The 21,133-nt window shown below is 41.9% G+C and overlaps 1 protein-coding gene across 6 annotated transcripts in view; it reads right to left on the minus strand.

Annotated features, from left to right (window-relative positions):
* The window catches only part of RBFOX2 (RNA binding protein, fox-1 homolog 2), a 300,225-nt gene that overhangs the window by 157,519 nt on the left and 121,573 nt on the right, over positions 1-21,133 (minus strand). The window contains exon 1 of one of the 6 annotated variants that reach the window (XM_018564721.1): positions 11,071-11,212. The exons of 1 other annotated variant lie outside the window; for it this stretch is intronic. In XM_018564721.1, the coding sequence (XP_018420223.1) occupies positions 11,071-11,115 (45 nt within the window). In that variant the 5' untranslated portion in view covers positions 11,116-11,212. Of the gene's footprint in view, positions 1-11,070; positions 11,215-21,133 lie in introns of those variants that run through there. 4 more of the 6 variants (XM_018564726.1, XM_018564719.1, XM_018564723.1 and 1 more) reach the window with 4 other exon arrangements.

The following is a 21,133-nucleotide window of genomic DNA, read 5'->3' on the forward strand; positions in this document are numbered from 1 at the left end:
CCAGCAATACATTATACACTGTATGTATAATGTATTATTGCTGGGATTCATTGTATTCCCATATAACTGGTGGTAGTCTGCATTGCGCTGTATAGAGGACTACAAATCCCAGCAATAATACATTATACAGTGCAATGCAGAATATCACCATCTATTAGAGGAATACAACAAATCCCAGCAATAATACATTAGTAGAATCTATTATTGCTGGGATTTGTTGTATCCCTCTATAGCTGGTGGTATTCTGCATTGCATTGTATAATGTACTATTGCTGGTATGTGCTGTATTCCACTATACAGCGCAATGCAGAATACCACCAGCTATAGAGGAATACAACAAATCCCAGCAATAGTACATTATACAGCGCAATGCTGTATACCCCCAGCTATAGAGGAATACAACAAATCCCAGCAATACATTATACAGCGCAATGCAGAATACCGCCAGCTATAATGTACTATTGCTGGGATTTGTTGTATTCCTCTATAGCTGGTGGTATTCTGTATTGTGCTGTATAATGTACTATTGCTGGGTTTTGTAGTCTTCTATGGCCCGTGCCATTCTGCATTATTTGCTTTATAATTTTACACTTTCAATTTCACTATATTGCACACCACACTTTTTTTTTTTTTAACTTCCACAGCTCCAAGCTTGCTCCCGTGATGGACTACAATCTCAAAACCAGCTAGTAGTCCATCACTGGAGCCATTTTTTTTTTTTAGAAAATTTCATCCGATTAATCGAACTAAATCGGCTAACTAATCGATTTTGAAAATAATCGTTAGCTGCAGCCCTAGTCTTAACTATTATCAAAACTGGACCTTCCTTTTTTTCACCCTCCATGAAAGACCCACTACTGAATGAATCCTCATTGGTCTACCTGAATATGCAGGAAAAGGTAGCCATGTAATACAAAGTGGCATTCGTTGATCTGGTCCACTATATAATTTATCCCACTTTCTTTGTTATTAAATCCTTCGATATAGGCAAGTATGTAAAACAAAGAATATATAAAGTCAACCTTTCTTTTTCCGTTTCCTGGTTTTACCTGATTCCTGGAAATAATACATTCGTTTCACATAATTCTCGATCCATTTCAGAGGGCTTTTTTTTCATAATTTTTCCATTTCAGAATTTACAGGCACATCGTGTATTTGAGAACCCAAAATTAAAAAGAAAAAAAAAAAAAAAGACACCCTAAAATGTTTAAAGACACATTACCATGGCAATACTTAAAGTGCCCACAATGAAAGAACATTCTGAATTTTGGCAGCAGCCCTTAAGAAGTAACACATTGTACATCAACATTTAATTTGTTAATGCGAAAGGTGAAATGACTTACTAAGTTGACATCACACTTTATATAACAGTGTGATATACAATGCTCACTCCACACTTCCACTCACAACTATTAAATAGATTTTCAATTGTTCATAATGTTTACATAAAAACATTGTAACTAAATACAATAAAAAAAATAACTTTTTTTAATGGGTACATTTTTGTTTATGAACTTTACTGACAACTATAATTTTTCTGCAATATTTTTTACATACTAACATTTCTTAACTGGCAACTCTACTGAACTTTTATGTCCAATAGATATGGATGTCAAAATAAAGAGCTCATCACTCTTTCCTAATGCCTGCTGGGCACCTTTTGGTTTTAGGGGCCAACAGTTTATTTAGTTTACAACATATATACACAAAATGACTGGGAAAGCTTTAGAATTTAGAACTAGAACATTTGCTCAGGCAAGATTAAATGCAAATTCCACCTTTTAGAATTTGCATTGGAGCCAGTATAGCATTGCAACCACGATCTGTGGATTGCGGTAGCAATGATCTGTTTTCTGGAGATTTTCCCTCCTGTCCGTTTCTGTACCTCAGTACGGACATTCAGCAACATGGATGGGAGGAAGAATGAATGGATTAAAAGTATGGTGATGTACACTTGTATTCCATTGAGAATTACAAGTCCCTTTGGTGCAGTGGCTGATGTGACTTGTTGTTTGTCCATGGCTGACATGGCTATATAAAAAATAAAATAAAACACAAGTCTACGTTGAGCATAACCCTACAGATCAGATAAGGGGCTCTGCGTGTGTGACTATAAGGGGCTCTGCGTGTGTGACTATGTTTCCTGTTACACCCTGAATATTAGTGTAACATGAACCCTTTTTGAGGCCTTTTTAGGCCTCAAATTACTTAAAACCCCCCAAACATTATATATTTTCTGAAAGCCAAAACCCTATAGAATAATATAGTGGCAGTTGCAAATTTTTATGTTGCCCGATATTAGCGCAACTCCTTATCAAACCCCAAAAATTAAGTGAAAAATTTACTCAAATGCCCCAAAACACGATAAAATACCCATTTTTAAAAATTAAATATAAAAGAGGAGGTTACAACGAGTAAATAGATACCCAACATGCCTAGGTTAAAAATGTTGTGCGCCCGTGAAATGGCGAGAAAATTCACTACCCCAAAAAGTCCATAGAAGACGCTTTAAAAGCATCGGCAGGTCATCAGTTTAGAGATACCCAAAAAAACTGGCCCTAGAATTATTGCTTTCACTACAGCATGCACGGCGATACCAAACATGTGTAGCGCGTTTGTCGTTTTCATACGTAGGCGCAGCCGACGCGTGTTTACGTGAAGACGCGCGTGCTCGCAGGGGCGGGGGACTTTAAAAAAAAATTTCACAAATTTTTTTTATTTAATGTTAATTTTAAAAATGTTTTTTTTTTAACTTTACTTGCTATCACATAGGGGGGCTTATAAGCCCCCCATGTGATAGCAGATGGTGGTGACAGGTACTCTTTAAGGTGATGCTGGGGGGTCCAAAAGACCCCCAGTGTCACCTTTACACTCCAAATAAGCTATTGAAGTGCAGATCACACGTCAATAGCTTATAGCTGGGCTTAGGGGCCCAGCACTGACAGCTATGGGACTGCATCACAATGCTTTCCTATGGGCTTTCTTGTGCTGTATTCACACCATTGCAGTCCGGTCAGATGCAGTCAGAAAAAAATACTGCTCATCCTATTTTAGCTGCATCTGATCGCACCGTAACGCATCAAAAACACATGCAAACACATCAAAACGCACCGGAATGCATAAAAAACCCCCCAAAAACACAGAATTGATTGAGTCATCATCCAGGGATTTCCTCTTTGTAGGTACAGCTAACACAATCACCATGCCAGCCAACAAAGCAAGCATGTCTGAGCTCCAAAACAAAGGAAATGCTCTGAAAGGAAAAAGGAAGTGACCTAATTGTCTAATTAGCATTTTTATTAAAAAATACTGCACATATATATTGCTAAAGGAAAGCTGTCGTAGGTTGGGTTCTGCCATTGTCTATCTCCTTTTAAAGTTGTCCGTCGTTCAGCAAGTGAATGTAAGGTCTCGTTCACACCTAGGTGTATTGCATATGCGCGACCGTCGCGCGTTTTTTTACCGCGATTCGCGGTAAAAAAAGTTGCGCGACCGTCGCGCGTTTCCGAAGGCTACTTGGCTGTAGCCCAATGGAAACGCGCAACAAAACAGCCCAAAGTAGTACCTGTACCTTTTCAGGCGTGGGCCGTTTTGTAGCGCGTTAGGGACGGGCGGAAATACGCCAAGGTGGGAACGAGACCATTGAATACAATGGGATTTACATTTTTTAACGTTTTGTATAGCATTCGTCGAGCGTAGAACGCGCTACAAAACGTTCAGGTGTGAACGAGGGCTTAGGGTAGAGGCAGAGCCTCAAATCTACATACTTGAGACAGTTGGGTTGATTTACTAAAGGCAAATAGGCTGTTTACTTTGCAAAGGAATTTTGCCTTAGCTCAATGAATGAGGGGAAGCTCTGCTGAACTGCAACATTCAATCATCCGCAAGAAAAAATACTGGGGTTTTTTGCGTGTGGTATTCTTTGCAAAGCGCATTTTCACAACATTCACTAAGCTATAAATAAACAGCCTATTTGCCTTTACTAAACCAACCCTTGTGACCCCCAAATGAGTGAAGTCAAGAAATCTGGTGAGAGCTGGACCAATATCAGACGGCAGGCAGAAATTCAGTCCTTTTTCTTTCATTACAAATTTCCCTTGGGGGTCATTCACACTGTCCATTTTCCATAAATTATGCAGCATTTTCGGATTCTGGAAAATTGCATGGACACAGAGCTCATTCTCACTGCTGTGCTGTGTTGCAATATGCTGGGAAATGTCTAGTGCTGCAACAATTATTAGATTAAGTCGATTAAAATCGACGATGGAAAACGTTGTCAACGTTTTCCATCGTCGATTCGTCGGCTAAAATTCAAATTTCCCGCTCGCCGCTCACGCATCCTCATGCTGCATTTTGGCATGAGTTGGCTTTCTACGGTCAAATTAGATATATTAAATAGGATCCCTCCTACCACTGCGCATCATGTCAATGCATAGTGCCGCATCACACCAGTGTAAACCAGCCCTAAATGCACATAAAGTCACATGAAGACAGTTTTATTCTGTCTTTTGCCCCCCCCCCCAACACCCAAGCAATCCGCTTACCTAATGATTAAAAATTGTAACCATCGCTACTTACAAGTTTCACCCAGCCAATCAGCCAATGTGACAAGGGCAGTCCTCACTGCTGGACAGAAAGACGCTCAAATGATAGGCGAGCTCCATCTTATACAGCATTTTCCGATGAGCCCATGAGGCACCCCAGGAAGGGCCTGGGGGTCACAGGAAGTAGGTAGAATGATGCTATGTACAATGTAGTTATTTTTAAATGGCAACATAGTTGTTAAGATTAGGGCTGCAACAACTAATCGATTAAATTGATTATAATCGATAATGAGAATCGTTGCTTTTCGATTAGTTCCTGCTGCCGCCGCTCTACTTCTCCTTTCTCCTCCCCGCTGGGTCTGGCTGCAGCAGTCTGTGTCCCTTTCAATCCCCGTTGCGCTCACGGCTTGTATCGGCAGAGCCAACGGGGAGGAGAGATCGCTGTGCCTCTGCATTACCCCGCTAGTGCCGCCATTCCTCTGTGCTGCCATCGTTCGTCCCCGGCTTTCCCCGTTCCTCCGCTGCTGCCCCTGTACCTCTGCTGCCCCCTCCCGGCATCAAAACTCCCTTTAGCAGCTAAGAGCAATATACAGCCTGCTATTGGTTATTTTAAAATTGTAATAGCCAATAGCAGGCTGACGATTGTACCTGCCCACTGTCAATCAGCGGAGGAGGGAACTGAAGGAGAAAGCTCTCCTTCAGGTCCTCATCTGCTGATAGACAGCAGGCAGGTGCAATAGCCAGCCTGCTATTGCAATTTAAAATAACCAATAATAGGCTGGCTATTGCTCCAAGCCACTGCCTGCTGTGTCGACATTCAGCTGCCTCAGCAGCTGAATCCAGTGAAGTGGAAAGGTGACACTAGGGGTCTAAAAGACCCCTAATTTCGTCTTAAAGAGAACCTATCCCCTCCAGTGTGCCAAAAATACAATTAAATCAAATGAAATTAAAAATTCCCTCCCAAAAAATGTAAAGTTCCCTAACCCTGCAAACACGCATACACAAACGGAAAACACAAGTCGTGTGCACCTACATAGAAAAATGACAATTGTGTTACACATGTCAGGTATCGCCATGCGCGCTGGAATGAGAGCAATAATTCTCGAGCCAATATTTATGGCCAACTCTAAATTGATGACTGGGCTTTTATAATATACACATGCATACATTTTTGGTTTCGGCCTGAAAATTCTGCTCCGGAATGTGCATGGTGGCGCTATTAATTTCAATGGCATTACAAAAGCGCCTCCTGGCGGCAGTGTGATCACCTGCAATGGAACGCGTGGTACTGCAATACCATGCATTCCAGTGTGGTGAGAGCAAAAAAAATGTGCATGCAGTTTGATTCTGAAGCAAACTTTGTGTTTGTAACACTGCATTTGTGCATTTTATTTTAAATTAAGGATTAATTAGTTGAAAATAATCGTTGGTTGCAGCCCTAGTTAAGATTGAATAAAGACGCAGCTCCATCCAGTTCAATTGTGTGCATAGGTGTGTGTGTATGTGTACAAGTCACTAAGAGTACCCATACCCCTGTATATTGCATTCAGAGTCATATTCTCAGATGCAGTGGTGGACTTACTGCCGTGGCCGCTATGGGACATGAGGCACAGGGGAGCCTGGTCAGGAGCAGGAGGGAGAGCAGAGATTGCTCTTGGTGTCCTTTAGCAGCTTTCGGCTGTGCACTGATGCTGTAGCAGAGGGATCTCCTCCCCAACATCCGTCTGACATGAGCCAACAGGGGCCAAGGAGGACAGGACTCTCAACAAGGTATCTCCTGTGTGCTGGGTGACAGTGGGGAGCCTGGACTCGCAGCCATAGTACAGACACTAAATCTGGGATGGGGATAACCTCCCTAATCCCCAGCTTTATTGGTGTTCTTTTAATGTTATAATTACACTGCCACAGTGTAAATATAACCCTCCTTTTCCCTGCTTTATTGGTGGCAGTGATAACACCAAATCCATTGGGCAGCATCTCTTTCAGCACCACCACAATGTACAAACAAGGCAAGTTGGCTTTCTTTTAACTGGGCTCAGTTCACACTACTGTGTTAAGGTGCCCATGCACCTTACAATTATCTGCAGATTTTCTGTGGTCAGATGGAAAAAGTGCAACAGATTGGCCCAGGTGGAGATAACTCCATCCACATAGTTTAGCGTAGATGGAGGAATTTATTGCACCTTTTCCATCTGACCACAGAAAATCTGCAGATAATTGTAAGGTGTATGGCCAGCTTTACAGTGGTGTACGCTGAAAAAAGTACTGCATGTTCAGTTTTTCCCGCGCAGTGTGGTGCGACGCAGTACAACTGCATCGCACAGCACTGTGCCCATAAAACTTTGCAATAAAGCTCTAACAAAACAAAAAAAAGATAAGCATGCAGTTCACTGAGATTAGTGCATCAGCAGTGCAACACAAGCAGCAGGGAATTTAGCGCAACTTGCTGGTGTGAACGGACCCTTAAACATTACCTCCCTACTGGTATTATATTTACAGCATATATTTTATAATAGTTTTCAATGGAAATATATTTAATGTTTTCGCAAGTGGTCACATGACCACAATGATCATGTCTGCGCGGCTGCTAGGCAGTAATTTTTACAGGGCCAACAATGCCTCAGAGCTATAGATGCTGATGGAGTGACGTCACTGCTCTAAGAATTCAGCTGTGCTGTAGAAGTCTATACTTTAAAATATAATTTATATTGGTCCAACTTGGCAAAATGCAAGTGCAAAACGATCCCCAACATGGCTGCAGCTACTACAGTGTATTACCGCTTCTTCCGGGTACAGGAACAGCCGCTATACTGAGCAACCTCCCTCTGCTGTAAAACACATAGGGGGAATTTATCAAAACTGAAGCAGACAAAATCTGGAGCAGCTGTGCATAGCAACCAATCAGCTTCACTCTTCAGTCTGTTCAGTTAAGATTTGAAAATGAGAGAGGGTGATTGGTTGCTGTGCACAGCTGCTCCAGATTTTGTCTGTTCCAGTTTTGATAAATTCCCTTCAGGGAGTTCCTCAGATTATTATGGCGGCCATTCAGAGAATGCCTGTACTCTGTATTCTGTTTGGATGAGGGCAATGATATCACAGCACCATCCCTAATCCAATAAGAACAAAACACTTCTGCAGGTTATAAAATAATATATGCTGTATCTCGGGCCTGTGCCACATGACTGTACTAACATGCAATATCGGGGTTTTTCTGTTTGCGGAGGGGGCCCAATGTTACTATGAGGCCCTGTAATTTCTAGTTAAGCCCCTGTTCAGATGTTGCCACTACCTGGGGAAGGGAGTTCCACAATTTTACCATTCTAACAGTAAAGAATCCCCTTTGCAGTTTGAGATTTAACGCTCCGCCCCCTTAACCCCATAGGACAAGCCCTCTATACGTTTTTGTGCGCTGTAGCGTGAGGTCATTCATTTTTCTGCCCTGGCCATGGTCAAGCTCTAGGATGAATATTTTTGCTGTTACCTGCCATGGTGGCCTTGCCACTCAGGGTCAGCTTCCCTTGCTGTGATGTCCCAGCCTTTGTGCCTTTAAAAAGGGTATTCCACAGGGAGTCCCAATTTGGATGTCTTAGGGACCTCATCTGGATCCTTCTTCAGATTGCAATGCTCCCCTTTGGGCCTCGTGTCGCCTGGCATTTTTTCTTTTCCTCCTGCTTCCCCTTACTGTGTGCAGGTGGCTCTGTCCTGCTCAGTTGTCCGCACGCTTGCCGCCATTCCCAAGATGGCGGCTGTGGGCGATGTGCGCAGCCACAGGACTCAGAGGCGGTGTCTTCGTTCTGCGCAACCGCAGTCAGCCAGTCACAAGATGGCAGCCGTGCATGCACACGTCAACCAGGAAATTGTGCTTCCATCAATACATGAGGATTCTGGGGATTCTCATCGCTTGGACGTTGTTAACACCCTGAAGTCTTATATTGCGGCCTCACAGACCATTAGAATCTCAAGCCTGTTCATCCTTCCTAGAGGACTGAGGAAGGGGCAGTCCGTCTCAGCTAGGACCCTAGCCTCCTGGCTTGTCAAGACAATTAAAAAGGCATACCTGACCCAGAGGAAGCTCAAGCACATTCTACTTGAAGAGTGGCAACCTCTTGGGCAGCATTCTCGAACGTGTCAGCTGAGATGATCAGCAAGGCGGCCACCTGGTCTTCCAGGAGTACTTTTATGAACCATTACCGGATTTACCCAGCTGCTTTGGGCAAGACAGTTTTTGCTGCGGGCTCTGCCTCATGATTATGCATTATTTCATGAAACCTTTCCCCCCCCCCCTCGCATTTCCCTCCCTGTGTGGTTTCTACATCCCATTGTGTGCTGCCATGAGGCACTAGGAAAACTGTATACTCACCTATCGGTAATTTTCCTTTCCTGGTGCGTCTTCATGGCAGCACACAGGTGCCCTCCCTACATGGCTTGTGGTTTTGACTAGAAAACATCACGCTACAGGGCACCAGAACTTAGAGGGTTCGTCCTATGGGGTTAAAGGGCGGAGAGTTAACCCATTGTGTGTCGCCATGAAGATGCACCAGGAAAGAAAAATTACCGATAGGTGGATATACAATTTTCTTTTATCCATACACACACACACACACACACACACACACACACACACACTATATCCAATATAAAAGTTTTAATAATTAAAAAAAAAAAAGAAATCACACTTACAGGACTTATCCAAAATGTATTATAGCCTATTTATCTGTAGTTAAGTCATGTCAAAGCACTTCTGCTCTATTATATTGGCCTGTCCTGAAATTTGTTGATATGCAATACATGCTATAATGCTACTACAAATGAAAGCACCATTTCTAGCACAATTAATGTTTCAAGATAAATTTAACTAAGATAGATAGATAGATAGATAGATAGATATTCATAGCACCAGGCCTACAGCCTATAAAGAGTGGTCAATCAACTCAATCCACTCTCATGGCAAGTTCTCCCAAGAGTGCAGCAGAGGGCCCTCAAAATATGCAAGTTTGGCTCGGGAGAGCTTATAAGTGATTTATATGGAGAGGAGAAGGTGCACACGCCAGCTTATAAGAGGAGGAAGAAGCAGCAATCAGGACTCGTTTTCTAACATCCATGACTGACTGTCCATCTCTCTATTACCATCTGATAGGTGGCCAGCCAACTCAGGGAACACCCATAGATATGAAATCATCACTGGTCTGTCTGTAAAGTACTGGACTGGGCAACTAATCTAATGTTCGTGGGTAACCATACATGTCTGCTAAACAAATGCCTCCTGACCCTACAGAGGACAGCACTATTCAAGGACAATCTGATCAAAAAGTAGACATAGCATATCCCACTCCCAAGACATTCTATGGGGTTAGGTTACAGTCAGGCTTGCCACTGAGATGTCACCGTCACCCGTCACACAGGCTGTACAATCAATCATTAGCTGTACTATTAATACACAATATATCTGCATAAATCAGGTCTGTTAAAGTATTAAAACAACCATATTAAATAAATGATGATTCTTATAAAAAACTGAAAGCCCAAAGAAATGCTAACCGGAGCTGCCAGTACATTGTGAAGTCACATTAAACGCAATGTTAACCTTATATTTGTAGACATTTAGTAAATCAACTCAAAAACTTTCAAACCATATGCAGGAGATACAAACAATCCACGGAATGATTGGTGTCTACACTACATCTGCCAGGAGGAGAGATCATTTGAAATGTATGATGATAAAGGACGTGCCACTTCTACCAGTGGGAGAGGAATATAGGGGACACGTTTTAGAACAGCAGGAACAGGTGAAGACTAGCTAACAAGACAATGAAACTGTGAATAGGGCCTACGCCAAAAAAGAAAATCTGAAAAAGAGGATTATATGATCTGGGTCGCTACATCCGATAGGCGCAATCTCGGTCGCTACATATTATCGCATGAGCTCACTCACGACGCATGATCTCGCTCACTACGCATGATCTCATTCTCTACATATCACTCACTATAACATGATTTTGGTCACCACATTTGATCATATGATCTTGGTCACTATGTATAATTGCATGATCATGGTCAATACATAAGATCAAATAATCCTGAAAACTATAAAATGATTACACAATCTTGGTCACTACATATATGCTTACATGATCATGGTCACTGCATATAATTACATGATCATACGATATTGGTCACTATAAATGATTACATGGTCACTACATATCTTTACATGATCATGGTCACTACATAATATATGATTACATGGTCACAACATATAATATCTTGCTATATATATCTATATATCTTTTTTTCCCCACATGCTTTTGATTATATATATATATATATATATACACACACACATCAAAAAAAGTGTGTGTGTGTGTATATATATATTACACACACACACTACATGATCACGGTCACCATAGATGATAATATAATCTTGTCAGTAAGAAGGAATACAGAAACGAACATCCACCTACTATATGAACAATTGCAGTCGGTGTGAAAAGTGTGTTGTATGTAGAGTGTGAGAAGACATTACCTGTACAACTGGATAGGGATATTCCATGCAGTACACCCCAAACATGCTAGTATCAGAGCCCACTCTGTGAGCAGCAATCCTCGGTGTAGTGTCCACTTTCGCAGAGCCCCGGGGGGAAGGTGTTCTAGCAGGAAAGGATCTCACAAACTAGGCTGATGAAACGGAAAGCCGGGCACATGTGTGGCTCAGGAATAAAGGAGCGATAAGGAGGCTCTTCGGCTGCAGAATTTGGGAGAGATGAGGCGATCGGGACAGGCTGGATCGGTGTGGGACAGCTGGGCAGAGAGAGAGAGAGAGAGAGGAGGAGGGGGAGGTAAAGGAGACAGGTGGCTCGATCAGAGAAGAGGATCCCCTATGGCCATGCGTGTGCCTGAAAGGCACATAGAGGGAGGGAGGGATGGAGGAGGAGAGAGGGTGGAGGAGAACAGGAGCTCTGCTATTTGCAGCCGGAGACCTTCTGGAGGCTTGCACCTCTACATTCAATCACAACTCCTTAGTCAACTATGCTTCACATTAACTTAACACCCCCCATCCTCCTCCTGCCCCCATCTCCTGACAGCTGCTAAGGGCACTGGGGCGACAAAGGGGAGAGAGAGAAGAAAATGATCACACTCCCCTCCCCCCCCCCTTCAGCTGTTCCAGTCAAACTCCCGAGGATTAAGCGTGACCGGACGTTATATTGGGTGGACGGTGGAAGGAATCCGGCTGACAGGCAAGGACAGGTGTGGGATCAGATCATAGTAAAGAACGTAAATAAGCCTCCTCTGCCTTTAAACGCGGCAGCCAATACCCCCCAATCTCTTCCAATAGTTTCACAGTCAGATTCATCCCAGTGACAACGTATTTATTTGTGTTACAAATGCGAGTGTTCCCCTCTATGTGTTAAGGATCACGTGATCTTCACTGTATGTGATCATGTGATCTTGTTTACTGTATGTAAGCTTGTCACTATACATCATCTTGGTAACTATAGTATACATGATCATTTTGATCTTGGTTATCTTGTATGATCATATGATTTTGGTCATTATATACAACCTTGGTAACTATATGAATACAATATCTTATTCACTATATATGATATTGGTAACTATATATGATCATATGACCTTGATTGCTATATTTGATCATGTGATCCTGGTCACCAGATTTGATCTTGATAACTGTACTGTATATTAATACAATCAGTATTCACTACAGATTCACTATATATAATGTTGGCAACTATATATGACCAGATGATCTTGGTAAATATATATGATCTTGGTAATCATATATGATCGTATGATTATGGTCACTATATATGATTACAGGGGCATTGCTAAACTCAGATCACCTTTAAGATATGGAGATGATACATTTTATGCATAAATGCAGTTTTGGCAAAGTCATATTTTTTTCATATATTTATTTCATATATATTTCATTTATTTTTTAAATAATATTTTATGCAATGATAATGCATACAATATTTATTTCAGTCATGTCATCATAATGTGACATTACAGTTTTTAGACCAGTTCATTTTTGTTCAATTAAATAAATGATGTTAGTCTAAAGGTGCCTATACACCTTACAATTATCGCTCCAAAAATGAATGCCATTCCATTTTTTCATACGATAATCGGCTGGTTGATGGGAACAATTAATGTACAGCCGGCCGAATTTGGTTGAATGGGCAGACTAGAAAACCTTAGTAGAAACAGACGAAAATCAATGCATTAGTGGCGTAGTTTTCATACAACAAAAATCACAACCTGAACACTGCAAATGCGCAAATGAAAATCCGTTCTGTTGATCGATTAAATTCGGCCAGTTAGTATTTAGTTATTTAGTTATATTTAGTTAGCAAACTATCATCGAAATCTGCATTGGTCTGTGCATGATGGGGTATTTCAGTGGAAATTGAAGGAGGGTGTGATAACGGGACTAATAAAATTGAACAATAATTGTAAGGTGTACGGGCACCTTAAAGCTGGCCATACACCTACAGATTTTCAATCGGGAATTTTCATTACTGCCAAGAACCCTCTTTCGATTCTAGCTCAAATAGCCCATCATGCACAGCCTAATGTCAATTTTGATAATCGCTCTTAAGCAATACTAACTCACTGAATTTCGTCGATTGACAGAATGGATTTTTGTATGCGCATGTGCAGTGTTCTTGCTGCAATTTTTTTCTGTACAAAAACGCCACTAATCCATCGATTTTCGTACGATTCGAAAAAAGTTTTCCAGCCTGACTGATCGAGGAAATTCAGCCAGGAGTACAGTAATTAAAATTGGTTGGTGTCCCATCAACTGATCGATTATCGTTCGAAAGACCATTCGTTAACGATTTCCGAATGAAAATCGATAGGGCACCTTAAGACTACCAAGCCCTCAACATTTTAGTCTCCACACCTAGGCGTCAGCGTTTTCGCGCGTTTTTACGCACTTCTTTCCCTCGCATGGTTTGCAGACAAAGACGTCAGTTTTATTGAGCAGATCAAAATGCGTTGCTGTGAATGACGAAACGAGTGCCCAAATGCACACATAACGCAAACAGGAATGTACAAACGCTTGTGTTGCGCGTTTTAATGTGCTTCCATTGAAGTCTATGCGGTCAAATGTGCTTTAATTTGCCCGAAATAAGCTCATGTACCTTTTCCAGCGTTCAGCGTTTTACAGCTTGCGACAGAACTCTCGGGTGTGAACACGGGCCATAGAAATGAATGGGATTTCTAGTGTTGAGAGTTTTTTCGCACTTCAAAACGCCCAGGTGTGAACAGGGGCTAAATCTGTGTGCCCAGAGTACCAGCAGTGATTTTAGTCACTATGTATATGTTTTGAACCATTAGACTTATCTTTGCCATTCTGCTAATACATAAAACATACATAATATCTACTGTATACAAGTAATTGCTAATGTAGTAATTGCTAATGCAAACATAAATAATATTCAGTGTGTACAAAACATCCTTTCCATTCATCTGCTGCTGTATCACAGTTAAATATATAAATAAAGTCACAGGAAAATCTACTGCATGTGAGCCACTGACTGGTAATCAATAGTGGAACATCTGGCCTGCAACGGCACAGCTAAGCATTTCCAAGATCAGCTCGAAGCAATAGTAACCTCAGCAGGTTTCATGTCCACCTCTTTGCTGCTCCTTCAAAAATTCCAAGTTGTAATCGAACTGCTACTATACTGAATGAATACATAATGGGAACAATTCACACAGGACACCAATGCACAAAGGTGCTAAAGATGGCCATACACTATTCCATTGGCTGAAGATGATATGCTGCAGTCACTGATCGTGCAAACATTTTCGACCTGGCTCCTTCAATAAAAGTCAATTTAGTCATCGACATTTGTTGAGCCAGCAGGGCCATACACTGATTTTAGCCTGATACCTGTGACTCCACCAAAATTCTAATAGTGTATGGCCAACCTTGGTGAAGTGGCCATACACTGGTCAGATTTCAACCAAGTCAATTCAAGCTTTATTGAAAGAGCTGACGTGAAAAATCTTGGCCAAACAGCGGTCCAGTAGGGGTAGCTGGGAAGTAGGGGTGGAATGATTCCTTCATCCATGCTGTTAGCGTGTTAAGATTTTTTTTTCTTGTTCAGAAAAAATGACCAGTATATATCCAGCTTATCTTATCTGACTTCAATTTCCATTAATATAGTATGTAGGGTTAAATTGTTTTTTTTTTTAATGTTTACATTCCATTGAGTCTCACATACAGGGTAGTGTTAAGGATCAATTCAAGTGATTTAGAACCAAACATTCCGGTCCCTTTTTTCTTGTATTCAACACATTTTATCTTTTAGATAAAATTTTGTGAATATAGAAGTAAACATAGAGAAGGACTTGTCATTTTTAAAGCCTATCTCCACTCACTTTGCAGTGAGACTGTCCCTGGACTGCAAGGGTTAAATGTCCATTTAGGTCTAGGGTACCTCAGTAAAGCAGCTTTACTCACCTTATCCCCGCTACCCTAGCAGTCGATGCATACCTCCTCTCCCCTAAGCTCTGGATGTGGACCAGCTTGTGGAATGTCTCTCTGCGATCACCCGTATCTTGTAGCTTGGAGGAAGACTGCGGGGATCAGGTAAGTTCCCCCAGAGTTTAGGATAATCTCAAAATATAAGCACATCACCTACATACAGTTCAGGAGAAATCAAATGCTCAGAAAATTCAATAAAACCCTGATGTAATATCAGGACAGGATACCTCATTCTTGGCCTGTTTCCTGTAGAAAGTCAGCATAGAAACCTACCCACTATGAATATATTGTGATGGTTTCATGTTAAAAAAAAAAAAAAGCAGCAGCAATGCAGGTGTTAAATGAATGGACTTGGAAATGCAGATTAAGACAGATCAATACCAGTATTTTATGGTGTCAACTCTGCTCTGCATCACCGACCTCTGCCAACTCAGAAGCCCCACTTTTCAAACCATATATGACTTGTGAATAACGACTTTCTCTTTATGGGAACAGCTACTCTCTTGGTCCATTGATTCTATGCTGCAGTGTGTTTTGTCAGGTTCAGAATTTTCAGCCTATGATTAAACCTGGCCATACAGGATTTGAATTTTGACAGCTTCTAGCTGAATCGGCCAAAATGTGAGCCGTGGTTTGCCTTGTCAGCACTTCATTTACAAAGTTAAAGGAGTCGGGTGGAAAATTGTTGACCAAACAGTGACTGCATCCAATCAAATACAGTCACTGTCCAGGTGTCAGCCCTATGAATAAAACAGCCCCTAATGGAGATTCCTACATCCATGCCCGTGGATCGGGATTCCTACATCCATGCCCGTGGATTCCTATATCCATTCCCGTGGTTCAGGAAATCGAGGGATAGCTATCTTACAATCTGCTGCGTTTGTAACCCAGTACAGCACTACACAAAACAAAAGTGATCATCAAATGTGTTCTTTCTACAACAAGAACTAAACAGATATACTGGTTAAAGGAGACCTGTGCTGAGAGAGCAGGTATCGCTAGGATTGTATGGCTACATGCTCGTTTAGGCCTAAGGTACCTGGGAAAAGATAATTCTGCAGTGTGTAGGGAATGGTGGGCATAGTCAGATGGTAACGAACAGTGGGAATGGCTTAAAGGGGAATGGTTAAATAGAACCTGAGCCTACATAATGTGTGCACTGCACACATATGGTACATTTCTTTTACCCACAAAATAGTTATTCAAAGAGAAGTAAAAGGTAATCTTTTTTGGCTTTACTTCTTTTTTGGGTCACAGGAGTACATTAGTAAATGTACTCCTGTGACCCAAAATCAGCATATAGCTGGCTACCAGTGACGTAACAATCGCCATAGCGACCCAGGCGGCCGCTATAGGGCCCGGGCACAGGGGGGCCCGGCCAGGGCCGCCTGCGTCGCTATGACATGTGGGGGTGCTGGCTGTCACAGACAGCTCAGCAGCGGCCACGGCGCATTTCCCCTCATAGCCGCTACGTAGCTGTTTCAGTGACAGCCAGCCGCTGCGGCAGATGAGGGCGGTGTTCGGAATGGAGGAGGGGGGGCCTGCCTCCTCTTACATCACTGGCCAGTGACCTAAGAGCAGGTGGGGCCAGTGATGTAAGAGAAGGCGGTGCCCATCGATAGCAGAGAAGGGGGGGCACGGGGACGGAACAGGAGTCGGGGCCCGGCGACCACAGAGGCGCTGACAGGTAAGAGATCTCAGACCCTGCAAAGCCCACTATAGAGAGTCTATGGCGGGCTCTGCAGGGTCACTCTTCGCTGGGGCTCTGCAAGTGGCATATCTAGCAATCACGGGGCCCCATACAAAATTGTGCTATGGAGCCCTGTGATTTCTAGTTACGCCCCTGCTGGCTACTGCCCATTATCTGCTGACAGCACAGAGCTGCGCTGTAGCCAGGAAGAATCCCGACAATATTGTCAAGATCCACCCAGCTGCCTGACTGACAGCTGCATCTGCCTTTCTAGAGCCAGAGCTAGCTGTGCCTGTTCCTGCCCTGTCTGTCCCTCCAATGAGCACTGGAGGAGCAGAGAAGAGAGGGGGGAATCCATGTGGTGAGCAGTGACTGACAGTTGCCAGTTTCTGCAGTTATATGGAGCCAGTGTATGACAGCTGCAGCGTCCCATGTCGGCTCTAACTATTGGGAAGATAATATTTTTATCTTCCAATATTTCTCCTTTAGTTACTGTGCCACAAACAACAGATACACATAAACCTCAGGACAAAGAATCATTTTTAGAAAATGTGAAAACTGCTTTTCTGCCCCCAGAATATAGACAATGTAAAATCTTTCAGTACCAGTTTCCTTTTCTTAAAGTCCAATAAAACATCTAAATGCAAGGCTGCAATACATACAGTATTTGTGGACCTTACCTGAAAATGTTTTAATAATTTATAACTACCGGTAGTCTTGTGATCCAGGCACCATCGGGCAGCACAACTTGTAGTGTAAACGTGTACCTTTCACGTGCCACTAAAAATCAAACTAACCTCTCAGCTGTTTAGAATATACCTACAATGCTACCTCTTACTTCATAGTAGTTCTGGCTTCCCTGGCCACCATGGCAGCCTGCAAGTAGCCTTTGCAAATACCAGCCATTTAGAGTGTGCAAACCGTACACTTTATTTAGGCCCCTGCACAGCATCGTGGTCTACTGTGATGCGGTGCAGTCCAGTGTGCTGTGAAAAAATAAAGCATGTCTGCATTTCGCAGCGAACCACAGCACATATCACACCATACATTACGTTGTGAATGGGGCACATAAATAACAATTGTTTTCTATGTTCTCTAGTGGTGACCAGTGTCGTTCAGTTGCTGAAAAAACGCTCATCACCACACACAGTGTGAACGAGCTCTCAAAGTTCTCAGGACTCAGGAAAGCCCAGCCTGCAAAGTAAATAATTAATACTTACACCTCCTGCCACCCACAGTGCCAGACTATTCTGAGATAAGCATGCTTAGAAATCTTCTGCATCCAACAGTGTTGGGCGCCGGCAACTCCTGTTGCACTCTGTGGTTTCATCCACTAACCACTACATCACTACAAGAAACAGTAAGGACATAGGGGCTGGTGGATGTAACCACAGGGTGCAGTGGGGGACCAGACATCTTACACATCTGCAAGCTTATCTTTTGCAAGCCAGCACAGAAGTGGGATTAAGTATTAATGCATTTATTTGCAGTCTGGGCTTTCTTTTAATTTTTTATTTTTTTTTAAATAGTGACAGTTGCCTTAAGAGCAATCATTGATTTAGTAGTGCTGTCGATTAAACACTGCAGTGTGCTAAAATCAGAACATTCATTCAAGGGAATTTATCAACACTGGAGCAGACAAAATCTGGAACAGCTGTGCATGGCAACCAATCAGGCTCTTTCTTTTATTTTCAAATCTTAACTGAACAAACTGAAGAGAGAAGCAGATTGGTTGCCATGCACAGCTGCTCCAGATTTTGTCTGCTCCTGTTTTGGTAAATTCCCCCCATTCTGTTTACCTTTAGATAAACACATTCAAGGAACATTAAAACCAAAGGTGTGCAAAGTCTTGCAGATTGTTATCAATGGCTTGAGTAGAAAAGATAGAGATAATGGATCTCAACACTTTTCTGACACTTATTTACAGTAAGTTTGTTTGTTTGTTTTCCGTGTGATTTAAAGTTTGGAAGAGACACAGCTAGGTAATCAGCATCTTCAGAAGTTAGCCAGCAATAGCATCCCTGGTACTTCTCTCATGACAGGTGCACTTTAATCAGTGAAGCTTGGTCAAAGACAACCCCTAGACTGCTTGGTGCAGCAGCACATTGATGAGGTCATCCATGTGTTCTCCCAGCCTGTAATCATGTTTAAAGTGGTAGGCTAGTCATAGATGTGAGATGACAGTTCCCTGTTCCATCTATTTTCTGACACTAGGGTGACTTTCTCATATTTACTTGTGACGAGAGAGCATGGAGCCGGCTTCCCGGCCAATCAGGAAACCAGGCACATTGGTCTGTGCATGATGGGCTGTTTGAAGGAAAATTGAACGAGGGTGAGATGGGCAAAAAAAGTTGTACAATGGTTGTAAGGTGTATGGCCACCTTTACACTCACATCTAATGTCCTTACCATTTGACTGGACAGTGAAAGGAGAAGCAGCAAACTGATGAGCTGATCTCTCCATCATTTTACTCTTTTCTCCTATCAGCCTGCTTCTTGCACTGAAGCACACCTGACTGGCTATGTGTGCTGCTTCTCCCTCCCCTCTCTTAGCTCTGCTGTATTGACTGCGCAGTAGAATGCAAGAAGTGGATACCAAGTCAAATTCAGGTACTTACTCAGCTTGTATTAAAAACAAATACTAAGAATGTATTACTAATTATGCATTACTAATAACAGAACTGCATTAATGTGTGCTATTTATATTTACCTGGTGTTGAGCTAAACAATTTCATTTTTGTACGTTAATCCCGTAAGAAGAATCTGCAAATTTACTGTCTATGGATTATACTGATTTATTGTTATATGTTTACCTTTTCAGTTTTGTAACATATCGGCATTGAAAACTGAAAAATGTATCAAACCAAAAAAGTAGAGCACACACTCCTATTAAGCTCTTAAAAGGCTTCAAAAAAGATGTTTGAAGATTCTAAAATATTTATTATTATATAGCACCAACAATTCACATACTGTACATTCACAACAGTCCCCGCCCTCAAGGAGCTTACAATTTAAGGTCTCTATCTCACATTCATACATACAGGGCATGTCTTTGGAGAGTGGGAGGAAACCCACACAAGCACATGGAGAACACCCATACTCATTGCAGATAGTGTCCAGATTGGGAACCGAACCAGGGACCCCAGTGCTGCAAGGCAGAATTGCTAACCACTAGGCCACAGTGCTAGCCACTGGACTGCCCATAACAGCACAGTGATCTAAATGCTTCCTGAATCTGATTTACCTCAGCCTACTGCTTCCAACCTAACAATGGCAATATGTATAAGGACTATGACAGATTTAATATAAATCACTATTTTTTTGCACTCATTTTAGACCATTCATCACCTGTAAATTAGTTCACACAGTTCTGTTGTAATGATCTGTAGAAAGACAACATAAGGCACATCCTTTAAACAGGGCTGGTGTGAACGAGCCTTTAATGAAAGTGAGTATACAGGGTGTCAGAGACCACCTCCAGCAGCTGATGGAAATTTCCATCCTGAGAACATGTATTGGCCAGGTTTGTATTTTCTCTTTATCAATTCTTTACTGAACTTGTTAGTTTAGAGACTCTAGTGGTTTTGCTCATCTCAACAGATCCATATATGTTTAATTAGCACCAGTCTGTTTGAATAGCGCATGTTCCTTTGTGCATTTTCTCTTAATGGGATTAATAATCCATTAAATGAGGTTCTACACTGTCCTCTTCCTTTAACAAGGAAGAGGACATTAGCAATATCTCTTTTAGGGCTCGTTCACACCAAATGTGTTGAGCTGTGTTGATAAGCTAGATCAGCGCAGGCTTATTTCAAGGACACTGAGAGAACAGCTGCTCTCTATGTGCCCTGTTCACACCATACTAGTACATTGCAGAAAAACGCAGGATAACAACTCTTTGCAACTCACATGAGCGAGACACAACACATGCATTGAGTTGAATTTATTTTTTTGTTAATCCTAATAAAGTTTTAAAAAAGTATACCGTGCAATGTGTGCACACATTATACACACAATAGCATGCACCCACTGGGTGAATGGGCCCTTAGGGTGCCCTTTTGTCCATCAATGAGTACCTTTTACATTTTGTAATAAACACTGAATCTTTAACCAATTGTGTGCATGTGTGCAACACACAATGAATATATAATATACAGTGAAGTGTTTGTAGCTTAATTTTGATGCTCTAATTTCAACTGGTACAACAATATATAAAAGAATAAAGGTAGAAGAAGAAGGAAATAAATATAACAAATATGTGACAAAGGTGGGTATGGATGGAATTAAAAAGTCATGATCCTCCGAATTACCGTCAAAGCAAAGAAACAAAAAAAAAAGAAATGACAAATGTGCCATTTTTCACCTCACCTGTACTCTC

This window comes from Nanorana parkeri, unplaced genomic scaffold, assembly GCF_000935625.1.
Source record: "Nanorana parkeri isolate BGI_ZX_2015 unplaced genomic scaffold, ASM93562v1 scaffold774, whole genome shotgun sequence".
Taxonomy (NCBI): Eukaryota; Metazoa; Chordata; class Amphibia; order Anura; family Dicroglossidae; genus Nanorana; species Nanorana parkeri.